The following is a 14,450-nucleotide window of genomic DNA, read 5'->3' as shown; positions in this document are numbered from 1 at the left end:
TCTTGCCGCGGCTGCCGCTGCTGCCGCTGCTGCCGCTGCTGCTGCTGCTGCCGCTGCAACTGAAGCACCGGGGCCGTTTGTCCCCGTGTCTGTTTGTCCGTTGCCTGCTCGGCCCCGCGCCGAGCCCCGCGCTCCCCGGGCAGCCCCTGAGCCTGGCCAAACACGGGAACTTTGCCCTGGTGAGCCAAGAGCCAGAGTCTGGACTCCCGCACAGGGACACAGCAATGCCCTTGGCTGCTGCTGTGCCTTGTCCCTGCTGAGCGTCAAACACTGTCTGAGCACATTCCCTGAATGCAGAATTTGTACCTGACCCAAGCACTGCACTTGTGTCTCCAGCATTGCTTTCCAAGTAAAACAGGGGAAGGCAAACTGGGTATAGCTCATGGTATTTTACAGTGTCTAAAACTTGCCAAGTCTCAAATCTTAGAGGTGAGATCCATTTGGAATGAATGGGATAGAGAAACAGTGCAAGATGGAAAAGGGGAACATAAAAATAAATAGAGAAATATAGAGAAAAACATATTGGTTGTTTCTTTTGATTTTATTTTCATTTCTATAAAAAGCTGTTTCAATTTTCCCAGAATTTTCTCCACAGTCCCATCTGTTCTTTCCAAAAACCTGTCCTGGAGAATGAGGCGCAGCTCCTGTCACAAGATGTGCCCCCAGCTGCAGCTTCTCTTGGCTCCCCACACTGTGAGTGCAGCACAACTCTTGCAGCAAAGCAGGACAAATGGTTGAAGAACCTGACAACTTGTTCTTTCTTTTCCTTGTGCACTGGGGAGTTGCGCCATTGCTAAGGTTTTCATCGTTACTCTTCTAGCCAAAGAAAACATGATGAGGTACCAGGAATTGTTAGGGAATACAAGCCTGGCTGAATGTGGAGAAAGAATCTCCAGAGCCTGCAGCCAGCAGTGGAGAGCTCATCATTCCAACAGCCCCATGGACATGTTGAAAGTGATCTGGAACATGAAAATGGGCTGACAGAGAGAGTTTGTTTCTGTGTTCAGTTGAGATGATTCTATATCTTTTGCAGTGGTAGAAATCAAGAGCACAATCAGTGGATGATAAGCAGCAGAACATGATAAGCTGGACCTCTCAGTGGATGACAGAAAGACTGTGAAAAGGAGAAATGCAGGGAATGACTTGGTGAACTTTGTGTGTAAGAAGGGTCTTTTTTTCCGAATAATTCCCAATTCATTCCCTTTGCTTTTATCCTTTTAACAAGACCAATTGCATCTCCGATTCCCCAGGAAATGAGAACCCTAAGCTTGTGGAACTGCCTGAAAGGTGCCCTGTTCCTTTTTCTTCTGCTGCTCAGAAGAAACAATGAAGTGAATTGGGAAGTTCTGGTTTTTCTTTCTCCTGGTGGATTTTTTCATTTTATTTGCCACTGTGGAGGCAATTTCTGTGATGGCCTCTGTCAGTTGATTCTATTTCAGCAGCAGCAGCAGCAACAGGGCTGTGTTTGAGCACTGCAAATGTGACCTGTGTGGCTTTAATTCCCCTCGACTTAGTGCTCAGGGACTTGGGAGCATTTTAATGTCTGCTACTCATGATGCCTGAAACAAAAATCCTGAGTTCCCCGTGACAAAAGCACAGTGGGTAGCAGTGATTGGAAGAGGCAATTGCAGCTGTACTGCTAAAATTCAGGTGGCAAGCAGAAGAGGGGCAAGAGCAGCCAGGATCTAAAACTGCCAAGACAAATGTAGGTTAAATAATTTTGTGGGACTTTACTCAAATTTTGTGGGATTTTTCTGAAATTTTGTGGGATATTGAGAAGATTTAAATAATTTTGTGGGATCTTTCTTTCTAAATATATTTTGTGGGAATTCTGAGGTATTTTTCTTGAATTTTGTGAGATTTTTGTGGAATTTAGTGGAAATTTGAGGAGATTTTGTGGGATGTTTCTGGAATTTGGTAAGGTATTGAGAAGATTTAGGGAATTATGGGGGATTTTTTCATAATTTTGTGGGATATTAAAGAGACTTGAATTTTGAGGGATTTTTTTAGAATTTTTTTGGATTTTGAGGAGACAGGAAGAATTTTGAGGGATTTTTCTTAGATTTTGTGAACATTTGTGGAGATTTTGTGGGATGTTTCTGGAATTTGGTAGGGTTTTCAGAACATTTAGGGAATAGTGTGGGATTTTTCTTCAATTTTGTGGGATATTCTGGAATTTTGTGGAAATTGGAGGAGATTTCTTGGGATGTTTCTGTAATTTTCTGGGATTTTGAGGAGACATGAAGAATTTTGAGGTATTTTCTTAGATTTTGTGGAAATTGGAAGACATTTTGTGGGATGTTTCTGGAATTTTGTGGTATTTTTATCGAATTTTGGGAGAGTTTGAAAAGATTTGAAGAATGTTGAGGGATTTTTTTCTGGAATAGTCTAAGGCTTTTCAAGAATTTTGTGGGATTTTGAGGAGATTTAGGGAATTTTGTGGGAATTTTCTGAAATTTTGTGGATTTTTGTGTAGATTTTTTGGGATGTCCCTGGAATTTGGAAAGATTTTGAGAAGATTTAGGTAATTTTTTAGAATTCTTTGGGAATTTTGTGGGATGTTTCAAGAATTTTATGAGATTTTTCTGGAATTTTATGGAAAATTGTGGAGATTTTGTGAGATGTTTCATGAATTTTGTGGGATAAGGAGGATATTTAGGGAATTTTAGGGCATTTTTGTTGAATTTTTTTGACATTTGAGGACATTTTGGTGGATGTTGCTGGAATTTGGTAGACTTTTGAGAAGATTTAGGGAATTTTGTGGGACTTTTATGGGATTTTGTGGGATTTTGAGGAGAGCTGAAGCATTCTGAGGGACTTTTCTGGAATTTTTTGGCATTTGTGGGGATTTTGTGGGATGTTTCTGGAATTTGGTTGGGTTTTGTGATAGATTGGCATTGAAGAAAACAAAGAGAAACACCTAAGGAAGTTCAAACTGCTGGCGGCTGATGGGAGTTTGTCTCCTCGCCAACAGCTGGCCATTTCTAAGAATTGGCAGCAGTTTTAAGCACTGCAAAGTGAGATCAAGCTGTGAACAGCAGCTTAAGCCCTAAGGCTGGGAATTTCTTTGTCTCTTGGTTTGCTGGCTGTGAAAGGTAACTGAGCTCCAGCTGGCTTCCCGTCCCCGGCCCAGCCCATGCGGCCCGGGCAGGGGCTGGGCTGGGCCTGCCGCGGCTCCCGGCCGGGAGATGGGGCCTGCGGGGCTTGCCCCGGGCTCTGGCCGGGCCAGGCCGCTCCCTGGCTCGGCTGCACTTTTTGCTGCGACTGAATTCACCACAGACTGCCCAGGAAAGAAAGAAAAAGCTCTTGAGCTGCGGCGGGCTGAGACAGTGACCACACTCTCCAGAGCAGCCATGAAGAATCTTCCAGCGCACACAGCTCCAGCCGCTGCTCCGGCAGAGATCACAGAACCATCTACAAAGCCTGGGCAAGATTTTAACCTTTTCATTACCCAGATGAGACTTGCAGATTAATCCTTTTACCCAGAAAGAGAAAAAGAGAGGAATCAACATGTAAAGAGACTTTATAAACTATTAGAGACAGTAAAGAAAAGAATTAAGCTTCAGAAGAGGTAGAGAATAAGGAGATGCTTTAATTAAGCTGAAATATTTTTCTGTTAAAGCTACGGGGATGGATAATAAGGTCCTGAAAAAACTCCTTTAATTCATGACAGGATATATTGGGAGGAATGGAGTGTTCAAAGTGTGGATTTTCAGCAAGAGGTGGAGTAATTGTGATACAGTGAGGTGCTGGAACAGAGCGGGGAGAAGTAATAGTTGAAGATTTGCGGCCTTGAGAGGCAAAGAGAAAACTTCTGTTTCCAGGGAAGCTCACAGAGACAGATGAAGAGAACTTTTGCCTTTGAATAAAGGTGTCATCCTTAAAATGACACCCCTAGACTCATTGACCCATACACACCTCAGAGTGATGTGAAATGGGAGGAGTGAACTGCTGACAGGATTTCTGGGCAGCTGGCATCAGAGAAATAGAAAACTATAACAGAAATAATTTTCCTGTGAAAAACTCCACAAATTAGCAGAAGAAGACTTCTGTTTCTCTACAAAGACTGATGAAAAGACTCTAGCAGGAATTAGGACATTTTAAACACCAAAGTTCCAAGGTTTTTTGTCTCTATGTTGCCATGTGAACAAGGGAATGGTTCGGTAGTGGGGGAAAAAAGGGTTTTCTGGCGGTTTATTCTGGTGTTCTTATTCTTGTAGTTTGTTAATAAAATTTCTTTATTCCTTTTAAGTTTTAAGTCTGTTTTTCTCCTGCTCTAATCCATATCTCACAGCAAAAAATAAGTGAGTTTTCTAGTAATTTTTTAGTTACTGCCTCTAAAACACGACATTTATTGGGTGCATTAGCCGGAAAAATGAAATTAGCAAATCTAAACCATTACAAAAGAAACTCCTCAAAATTCCAGGAAAATGCCAAAAAATTCCTTAAATCTTCTCAAAACATTACCAAATTCCAGAGACATCTCACAAAATGACCACAAATATCCACAAAATTCAAGAAAAATCCCACAAAATTCTTGAAAAGCACCACAAAATTCCTTAAATCTTTTCAAAACCCTACCAAATTCCAGAAACATCCCACAAAATCTGTAGAAATGTCCACAAAATTGCAAAAAACTCCCACAAAATTCCCTGAATCTTCTCAAAACCCTACCAAATTCCAGAAACATCTCACAAAATCTCCACTGCATTCCCCAAAATCTAAGCAAAATTCCTCAAAATTTCCACAAATTTTCACTAAATTTTAGAGAAATTCTACCATATTCCAGAAAAATCCCAGAAAATGTTCACAAAATACAGGAAAAACCACACAAAATTCCCTATATCATCCCAAAACCCAACCAAATACCTGAAACATCTCACAAAATCTCCACAAATTTCCAGAAAATCTAAGAAAAGTCCCTCAAAATACTTCAGGTCTCCTACAAGTCCAACAAAATTCTGGAAAAGCTCCACAAAATTCCAGAAAAATTCCACAAAATTCCCTTAATCATCTCAAAACCTTACCAAATTCAAGAAATATCTCACAAAATTGCCACAAATGTCCAGCAAATTCAAGAAAAATCCCACAAAATTCCTTAAATCTTCTCAAAACATTACAGAATTCCAGCGACATCTCACAAAATGTCTACAAATGTTCACAAAGTTCAAGAAATATCCCAGATTTCCCTGAATCTCATCAATATCCCACAAAATTCTACAAAAAAAATCCACAAAATTCCAGAAATGTCCCACACAATTCCAGTAAAATCTGATGAAATTGTTAGAGATCTGGAACATACATCATCACAGAATGATTCTATGCAGGTGCTTTATTGAAGAACTCTGGGTGTCAGGGGTACACAGACCCAAATCTGACCCATCTTGGTTTTGAGCTGAATATATTTTATACTCTATCGTTATACAACTTACATATTAATTATTAAACTTACATTGTTCTATTGTATGCATTGTTTTTACCCAAGCATGGATTTCTCGTTATCCCACCTCAACCCCCTAACATTGTTCCTCATGTTCTTCAAACAATAATTATATCTAATCACATCTAACAATTCTATCATTTATCATATATTGATTACACAGGTGCAGTTTCACATGATCTTTAGCAAGCACAAGGCCTAACATTTCCAGGGCCTACTTTTCCCAGGGCTTGCCAAGCCTAACTTTCTTTCTGAGTTCCCGAATTTCCTAAGATTTTAAAATGTTTTACGATCACCTCCAGACACAAAGAGTCCTGTCTGAACAGTCACAAAGCTACATCTATTTTTAATTTTAACTTTTATAAATTTTTCCAGAGCCTGCTGGCTGTGTTCAAGGTTTTCTCCTTATTTCCTCCCTAGTGCACATTCTCCAGAAACTCTGCTTTTACATCCTTTTGCATTGATTAAAGTTACCTGCAATGACCAGTCAATCCAAACCATTAGAAAACTTGAACTTCAATGTGTACCTAGGCAAAATATTTACCTCCCACATCTGAAGCCATGAGCTGCCAAGTACTGTCCCCACTGTCATACCCTGTCCCCTGGGGCTCTGCTGATGCCATTTCAAAGGGGTTGCCAATGAAAACAAGTTTGAATATTTTGGTAGTTTCTACATTGGCATTCAAATCCTTGACTAGAAAAATCACAAGTCAAGATTTCTAGGATTCTTCCATACCAAAGCTGTCATTCTCACCCGTGATTTTAGAGTGTCTGAACAGTCAGACAAAGTTTTAGTTTCAGACACTACAGACAAAGTCCCTGCTGTTCGGCGATCCCATTCCATCAGCATATAGTCCTGATGATTCCTTTAGGCAGGAGCAGCAAAGGCAAGAATGAGCCAAACAAGCTGCTCCTGTGTTCTCATGTCCTGCACAGCAGTAACTGGGAGTTCAAGAATGGATTCAGGAGACAGTGGGTGCACAGGGAGCCACCAAGACTTTGGGATGCTGAAATGGACCAGCCTGGTGCCAGTGCCCGGGCTGCACCGGGCTCAGCTCCAACTGGACAATCTAACAATGGTTGAATGGACACACCATGGGCCACTGGAGACTCCTACTCCTAGTTCTGTGAGCTACACTATTCACCTGTCATTCACCAGATGATTTTTTCATCTTTGCTTGAAATCCAGGAGAGGAAAAGGTCAACATGGAAAAGTGTTCTCCCAATTCTAGTGACACCTGTGCCTGCACACCACCTGTGCCCATGGCAGGGTGGTTGGAGACTGCATGATGTTGATGATACTTTGCAACACCAAGTGCTCAGGGATTCTGGGATTGCCCAAGTGGAGAGCAAAACTGAGCTGTGTAAGTCCCTGCTTTTTTTCAGCGCATGCTGCTTCTTCCTTTGTTCCAAGCAAGTCCAGGATTTGGTTTCATGTGTCTTTAAGGTGCTTGGACAGATGAGAGGGAGGGCAGCTGCAGCATAGGGCTCCTGCCCCGTCAGACTCTCTCTCTCTCTCTCTCTCTCTCTCTCTCTCTCTCTCTCTCTCTCTCTCTCTTTCTCAGGATGGTGCCAGTGCCTCTGCCTTGGGGCACCTGAGTGTGGAAGGCGAGCTCGCCCTCAAGCACGGCCATCCAAGTCAGTCACAGGCACAGGCTGCAGCTGAAGCTGCCAAGCGTTGCTGTGAGGCTGCAAGTGAAGAGAAAGCCATTGTGGCCAACTCTGCTGAAGCCTTTTGCCAAAGCAAAGGCAATTGTGCCCAAAGCCTCCCCCTGTTTGGCACCCGGCTGCTGCGGACGCCTCAGTGCGCAGGTGCTGACGTTGGGGCTGCTGCTGTTCCTGGGCACACTCTGCTGCTGTTTCTGTGGGCTCCAGAGCCGCTTGGGCAGCAGCCACTGGGCAGCCCTGCTGGAGGAGACATCGCCACCCTCCCCATGGTGGCAGCAGCTCTGTGGGCCCCGAGCTCTGTGTCAGGGGGGCCTCAGTCACAGCAGCGTGGCCTGGGCAGCCGCGAGGGCCCGGGCTGGCTGTTAGCCCTGCCTCTGCCCACTGCCCCTTCCTGAAGGCACCCAGTGGCCGTGGCCTGGCAGCACCCCCTGCCCTCCATGTCCCCAGCCAGCCCAGCCTGGGCACCTCGGGCTGTCCCCACCCTCCCGCTGGGGTGGTGTCCCAGCCTCCAGGCCTTCTGCTGCAGGCCTGGGGGACATTTTGGGACAGCACCGGAGCAGCCGGGTGTCAGGGACCAGGCGGCTGCCCGGGGGCTGCTTATGGCCTCTGACACCCAATTCCTCAGGGCTTCCCACCACCCCGGCTCCTCCAGGGCCTTCTGTCCCCTTGGAACCTCCTGCCACCCACTCCCTCACACATCCCCCTCGTGCCTTCCCACTGCCTTGTCCCGTCTGGGCCTCCGCAGCCCCTCATCCCTTCACGGCCTCCCAGCACCCCGTGCCCTCAGGGTCTCCCCCAGCCTGGCCCGGCAGCAGCGCCGCAGCCCCACAGGAGCTCCAGCAGCTCCTCAGCCATCACGGCACCAACACACGGGCAGCAGGACACAGATGGCGCTTCCTGCCTGCCACAGGGCTTGTGGCTTCAGCACAACCACCAAAGGCCAAGGGGCTTCTGGCCATTTCCCCTGCACCACTGCATGCCCTGGCAGGTTGCTGAACACAAGAACCCTTTTCCCTCTCTTCCCCTATGCCCCGCACACCCTGGGCAGCAAAAGAAAGGTCTTGGGACTCTTGTGGTTTATAACATATCCTATATTATTTACATACTAGATGGAAACGAAACAAAGAACAATCTCTATCAAACAAAAACTAACAGATGGCCCATGTGGCCCCAGAAGACAGAGCCTCTCAGCCCTAACATATCCTACATTATTTACATAGTAAAAAGAAGAGAAAAAAGGAAAAGAACAACCCTTATGAAAAAAAAAATCCTGGCTGGCCCATGTGGCCCCAGAAGACAGAGCCTCTCAGGTCAGCTCTGAGTACACCTCCAGCAGCGCAGCCAGCCCAGGCCCGACAGACGAGGCCGTGTCCTCCATGCCCTGAGGATTTGGTCTTGCATCCTCTGGAGAATGGAGTAACGGGCACTCTGGATGGCCCGGAGGACATACAGCGTTTCAAGTGCCAGATCTGACACGGCACCGCTTCTGTCCTCCGTCAGGCGTTCGAGGGCTGCAAGAGAGACGAACAGAGCCACGGTCAGACCCCAGAGCTGTGGGGGCCCATCGAGAGCCCCCTGCCAGGGCCATGCCAGCCGGCTCTTGCCTTGGCCAGGAGGGAGCAGGGACCAAGGGGGTCAGCCCGAAGCTGCTGGCCACAAATGCCCCACGTGGCCCTGAAATCTCACTGTGCTCTGCCCACGCCGTCCCTCATCGGCACAGGGAGCAGAGCCCTCCACAGCCTGGCCAGGGCTTGCAGCTGCCCCCGACAGCCACCACTGTCAGCCTGCTGCCGTGGCTCACCTCTGCACAACACCTGGAGCTCTGCGTGCTGCCCCCTTAGCTGCTCCCCGGCCATCCCTGAGAACACAGAGCCTGTCAGGGTCCCAGCAGCACAGCTCCCTGCCAGCGGCGCTGCCAGCCCTGCGGCCACACGGCCTCCTGCCCCGGCAGGGCTCAGCCCGGGCCCTTACCGCATCCTAACCCAGCCCAAGGGCACGGCTGCCAGAGGCCGGCAGCAGCAGCCCCGAGGGCAGCCGGGGCTCCAGGGCGCCGGGCCCGGGTGCCGCTGCCGGGGCAGCAGCCGGGGCTGGGGCCGAGCTGCGGCGGGGCGGGGAGGGAGCCCGGGCTCGGGACTCACCGATGACCCTGATGGCCGCCGCTCGCAGGGTCTCCTGTGGGTCCTGCAGGTACTGCAGGGCCCGGCGCAGGTGCTCGGCCAAGGGGATCCTGTGGTCTGCCAGCTGGAGAGAGCGGCAGGAGGGAAGGGTTGGCGCGGGCTCTGCCCCTCGGCCGGGCGCTGCTGCCTGCGGCCAGCCCCGGCCTCCCGTGCCCGGCCAGCCCTGAGAAGCCGTGCGGCCCCCGGGTGCAGCAGTGGGCAGGGGCACAGCTGCCAGCCCCACACACTGAGCACCGGGGCCAGGGGGCTTCTCTAGCCTTTGGCTGGCACTTGCAGCCCGCCCTTACCACGAGCTTGGCAAACTTCCACAGCTTCTCCTTCCTCACAGCTTTTTCCAGGTCTGGCCTCTTCAGAAAGCCAGCCGCGCGAAGGAGCGTTGTCCGAGAGGCCTGGGGAGCAGCAGAGAGCCGCAAATGGCCCCTCAAGGCAGGGCTAAGGAGTGTCCCAGTGCCAAGGGCTGGAGGAGGCTGCAGCCTGCAAGCCTGCGTCAGGGCAGGAGGCAGCTGAGCCCCCTGCCAAGGCGCAGCAGCAGCCCAGGAGTCCTCACCTCTGCCACATGCCGATTCTCATCTTGGCAGTGGAAAAAGAGTGGGAGCAGGCTCTGGTACACTCGTTCCTTCAGGGGCTTTCTTCCTTCTTCTTCTGCCGACGACATCATTCTTCGAAGGAGAGACATGGAGAGCAGCTGCACCTGGCTATCAGGCTGTATGAAAGGAAGGAAGGAAAAATGACCTCATCATTGGCTTCTTGTGGCCCACATTGGCGCAGGCCTGCAAATGCACAGGGCACAAAGTGTCCGGGCAGCAGGCAGTGGCCGTGGCTGGGGCACAGAGCCTTACATTGTCCAGGAGTTTCAGGAGCGGCTCAGCCAGCTGCAGGGCCCTGCGCCAGGATATTGGGGTTTCTTCATCCAGGAAAATATAGCTCAGGAGAGCAATGCTCATCCTGGCCACGTCACTGTCCAAGTCCCACAGGAGGTGCACTAGTCTTCCTGTCAGGCTCTGAATTCTTTCGGCCTGTGCAGAACACAAGGGTGTGAAAGCCCGGGCAGCTGCCGCAGGGCCCAGAGGCCAAAGGGCTGTCCCAAAGCACTCGGGCAGCTGAAGCAGGAGGCAGGAGAGCTGCGAGGAGCTGCCTCAGCGCCCAAGGCAAAGGCCAGCCAAGGCCAAGTGACAGCATTGCCCAGCCTCATGCTGCCCACACGGCTTCAGCTGCTGCCCCCTTCTCACCATGGAGGGACGGTCCTTTAGCAGGAGGAGAGCCCTGAGCACCTGGTGATGCATCTCTGTGGAGTTGTACCACAGGTACTTATACAAGATCTCCATTAGGCTGTCACCACAGTCACTCAAGTCCAGGCAATCTAGGAGCTGAAAGGCACAGGGCAGTGAGAGGGGAGCTGGCCGGCAGGAGCCTGGAAGTGCGCAGGGCTGGGCCCAGGCAGTAGCACAGGGCGCGGGTGCCGTCCCAGGCAGCTGTGGCTATGCCAGGGGACAGGGCTGGCAGGGAGCTGAGCGAGGTAGTGCTGGCCATCAGGCTCACCTCCACAAGGAATGCCATGGCAGAGACATCCCAGTGTGGCAACGGTTTGCTGAGCACCTCAAGCAGGTAGCTTAAGATGCTTTTGCACAAGTGGGCGGATGCACGGCGCATTACCCTGGAAGGCAGAAAATGGCAGAAAGAGTCTCAGCAAGGGTGCAAAAAACCTCTCCCAGGACTGACTGACACAGTTGTCCTATTGCCCCAGCACCCTGTGAGGGTATTTGGGCCCTTCAGATGTGGCTGCTCCTGGGCACCCTCCTCTCACAGCCTTTTGCAGTCTCCTTGGCCATCCCTCGGTGACGAGGTCCTCAGGCCCATGGCCACGGGGACTGTGGGGGGCATCCCGGGCAGGGGGCACAAACGTCAGAGGCAGTGGGGAGAAGGGGGGCTCACCTGGCCAGCAGACCCACGGCATAGTGGTGGGTGTCAGCACAGAGCAGCGTGTCCCAGCCACGCTTGCGTTCCATTGCCACCACCACATGCTCCAAGTGGAGACTGGAGAGCAGGGCCTTCAGGGTCTGCACTGCAAACCTGTGTGCACAGCAAAGCCCAGGTGACGCTGGGAGCGCTGGCTGTGAGGCTGGGGAAGTGGCAGGGACAGGAGGAGTGGCATACCTGTTGGGGCTGGTGGAGAGGCCGTGTTGCTCCTGGCATTCCTTCCAGAAGGTATGGACGTCCTCTGTCATATACAAAGTACTGAAGTACGTTTGGAAGAGGAGATGCACAAAGAGGCGGGGGAAATAGACTGTGAGGATCTGTGGGCAACAGGGCCCCTGGAGGATCTTCCACATCACCAGAGTTGCCTGCAGAGGACAAAGCAGCCTGAGACAGCGCTCAGTGCCGGGGCGTCCGTGTGGCAGGGCCTGAGCGTGGCAGGGAGAGGCCGGGGCAGACACAGGGGGAGCAGCGGGCCTGGTGGCCCTGAAGCTGCCCCTAGGCCAGGTTTGTGGCCAGTGCCTGAAGCAGGGAGATGCAGTGGGGGAAGGAGGCAACAGAGCTGCTGGAGAGGCGGCCGGCCTTGCGGTGAGCAAAGGCCAGCTCCAGAAACTCACAGTCAGGGAAAAGACAGCCGTCTTGTCCCCATCAGAGGTGCCCAGGTTTTTCTGCGGCCAGCTCCCCACCACATTGATGAGGAGCGGTGTCACTTCCTCTGAAATCCAGGGCGAGAGCAAGATGGTCGTCCACATGGCCATAGCAGCTCTGCGGGGTCAGACACAGCACCGTGGGCTGGGCAGCAGCGGGGAGCTGAGCTGGCCGCCAGCTCTGCCTGTGCCCACTGCCCCTGAGCGGCAGCAGCAGCCAGGCAGCCCAGCCCTGTGGGGACAGGCCCCCGAGGGGCAGGCTGGCAGCACGGCAGCGGGCTCGGGGGCCGACTTTGTAGCAGGGCTGGCAAAGGGAGCAGCCAGAGGGCCCTGGAAGTCTGTGTTGCTCACAGCCCAGGGCCGGGCTGTACAGGGTGATGGGCTGGGGAGCCCTGAGGCCTCGGGGCAGCTGGGCCCCATACCTGTCACACGTTGGGGCCACCCGCAGGAGAGTGATGGCCACATCATCGGGCTCTGCCTCGGCCACTTGCATCAGGGCCCAGTCCATCCTGTGCTCAGCAGCCTCATTGGCCATGAGCCACTGGTGGATGTACCTCACCACGCCGGGCACCTGGAGAAGGCACAGGGAGACTTGGAATGCCAGCAGAGGGAGTCAGCAATGTGCCCAGCTTCTTCCTCAGACAAGTGCTTCTCTTCCAGCACGCTGCCATGGCCTCAAAAGCTCCAAGTGAGCAGCAGGCGTGGCTTGGGAAAGCCAAGCAATTGCTGGAGGATCAAAGGCTGGCCACAGGCTGCTTACTTGCTCTGGATTGAAAAGAGCCGTCTCTACAAGCAGATCCAGCTGGGCAGCGCTGCTCTGTTCTACCAAGACCTCTGAGGATGTCTTGACCTCAGTGTCCATAGGTCTGGTGTCTTCCTTGCCAATTCTCTTGATGTATTGGTAAAGAAACTGTAGGAGAAGGGCAGGAAGGCAGAGAAGTTGCATGGAGTGCTCCAAGTGCGGTGCTGGGCTGAGCAGTGCCAGCAGGCCCAGCGCAGGTGGGGATGGCTGCAGGTACCTGCGCTGCTCTGCGGAAGCGGCCACGGGCGGTGTCCTGCTCTTGTGTGCCGTCCATGGCTGCATCTGGCAAAGAGCAGCCAGAGCTGAGGGGCTGCGGGAGAGGCCGGAGAGCACAGCCCAGCCCTGCGTTCCCCAGGCAGGGACAGTCCCGGGATGCCCCAGGGGATGCAGCACGGCCACTGCTGCGGGGGCAGCCCCAGCCCCTTTTTTGTGCTGTCCATGGGTGTGTCTCCACAGGACAGTGTGGGATGGGATGAGATGGGATGCAATGGGATGGGATGGGGCCAAGATGGCCGCAGGCACCAGCCCTGTGGCCCAGCTCTGCCACTCACCCTCCTCCAGCGGCTGCAACTGCTGCACCTCTTCGGTCTCTGGTGCTGGGGCAGCTCCAGGACCTTCTTCCTCGACCTCCTCTTCCTCCTCCTCCACCCAGGCCTGTTTGGGCACTCTTGGGGGTCGCTGCTCCAAATCTTCCAGACTCTCCAATCCTTTCCATAGGAACAGCACCAGGGGATGGCATGGCATGTAATGGGATGGGGCCAAGCTGGCAACAGGCACTAGCCCTAAGGCTGAGCTCTGCAACTCACCCTCCTGTGGTGCCTGGAACTCCTGCACCTCTTCAGACTCCTGTGCCAGGACAGCTCCAGAGCCTTCTTCTTCCTGCTCCTCAAGCCAGGCCAACTTGGGCACTCTTGGGGGTCGCTGCTCCATGGCAGTGACTGGATTTATGGCTGCTTGCAGGAGAGATGGCTCGGAAAAACTCAGTGTCAGCAAGTCCTGCAGTTGTGCCTGGAAGGCACCTGCAAGACTCAAGTCCTGGCAAGATTGCAAGACAGCGAGTCCTGCACTTGGGTCTTGAGGGCCCCTGCCACAAGGACAGGAGGCTCCTCGACAGGGATTGTGGTCTGGTCTCAAGGGCAGAGACTGCAGGGATGGGCGACACGTCGGAAAAGCTCCGACGGTCACCAAGTCCCACGGTCTGCCCTCAAGAGAACCTTAAGAAGGAAGGCTCAGCAAGGCCACAGGTCAGCAAGACCTGTGGTCTGGCCTCGAGGTCACCTGTAGTAATAGTGCTTCAGAAAAGCTCCAGGTCCGACACAAAGGAGTGCGCTGTGCGGGGGCTCCTCACAGCACCGCTCTGGCGCGTCCTGACCCGTCGCGTGCACCGAGCACTGTGGCGTGGCCCTGTCACCGCCAGCTCCTATGGCAGCACATGTCACAAAGGGCCCTTTGACATCTGCTCCCGTTGCCACCATCCCACGGTGACCGTGCTGCAGCGTGTCACAAAGGGCCCTTGCACACCCTGCCCTCCGCCCTGGGGCCGCCCCCATCCCCCCCCCAAGTGGCCCAGCTTGGAAGGAATCCCTTGCCCAAAGTGTCTAAGACAGCCTGACGGGATCTTTAGGAACAGCTTGTTAGAAATGAAATGGAGGCAAATTTATCAATAAGAATTTTATTGAAAACTTTGTAAAATTTACTCATGCAAATGTCTCAGTGTTGAGAGACAGGTGTCTGCTAGGGAG

General features: G+C 52.1%; 2 protein-coding genes across 5 annotated transcripts in view; one reads left to right on the top strand and one right to left on the bottom strand.

Annotated features, from left to right (window-relative positions):
• The window catches only part of LOC147646321 (maestro heat-like repeat-containing protein family member 7), a 119,958-nt gene that overhangs the window by 43,689 nt on the left and 61,819 nt on the right, over positions 1 to 14,450 (top strand). The window lies entirely within an intron of this gene.
• The window catches only part of LOC147646318 (maestro heat-like repeat-containing protein family member 7), a 253,483-nt gene continuing 247,214 nt past the window's right edge, over positions 8,182 to 14,450 (bottom strand). Inside the window, exons 1-16 of one of the 4 annotated variants that reach the window (XM_086873593.1) lie at positions 13,515 to 14,103; positions 13,260 to 13,415; positions 12,926 to 12,990; positions 12,667 to 12,816; positions 12,329 to 12,477; positions 11,877 to 12,024; positions 11,440 to 11,627; positions 11,218 to 11,355; positions 10,825 to 10,939; positions 10,515 to 10,652; positions 10,125 to 10,301; positions 9,833 to 9,988; positions 9,573 to 9,674; positions 9,247 to 9,349; positions 8,910 to 8,966; positions 8,182 to 8,619 (exon numbers count right to left, since the gene is read on the bottom strand). In XM_086873593.1, coding sequence (XP_086729719.1) covers positions 8,420 to 8,619; positions 8,910 to 8,966; positions 9,247 to 9,349; positions 9,573 to 9,674; positions 9,833 to 9,988; positions 10,125 to 10,301; positions 10,515 to 10,652; positions 10,825 to 10,939; positions 11,218 to 11,355; positions 11,440 to 11,627; positions 11,877 to 12,024; positions 12,329 to 12,477; positions 12,667 to 12,816; positions 12,926 to 12,990; positions 13,260 to 13,415; positions 13,515 to 13,638 — 2,166 coding nt within the window. In that variant the 5' untranslated portion in view covers positions 13,639 to 14,103 and the 3' untranslated portion in view covers positions 8,182 to 8,419. Of the gene's footprint in view, positions 8,620 to 8,909; positions 8,967 to 9,246; positions 9,350 to 9,572; positions 9,675 to 9,832; positions 9,989 to 10,124; positions 10,302 to 10,514; positions 10,653 to 10,824; positions 10,940 to 11,217; positions 11,356 to 11,439; positions 11,628 to 11,876; positions 12,025 to 12,328; positions 12,478 to 12,666; positions 12,817 to 12,925; positions 12,991 to 13,259; positions 13,416 to 13,514; positions 14,104 to 14,450 lie in introns of those variants that run through there. The other 3 variants (XM_086873595.1, XM_086873596.1, XM_086873592.1) reach the window with 3 other exon arrangements.

Source organism: Cyanistes caeruleus, unplaced genomic scaffold (genome assembly GCF_971803275.1).
Source record: "Cyanistes caeruleus unplaced genomic scaffold, bCyaCae1.hap1.1 HAP1_SCAFFOLD_101, whole genome shotgun sequence".
Lineage (NCBI taxonomy): Eukaryota > Metazoa > Chordata > Aves > Passeriformes > Paridae > Cyanistes > Cyanistes caeruleus.
The sequence above is the reverse complement of the archived record's forward strand: the minus strand, read 5'-3'. Positions and strand labels throughout refer to the sequence as shown.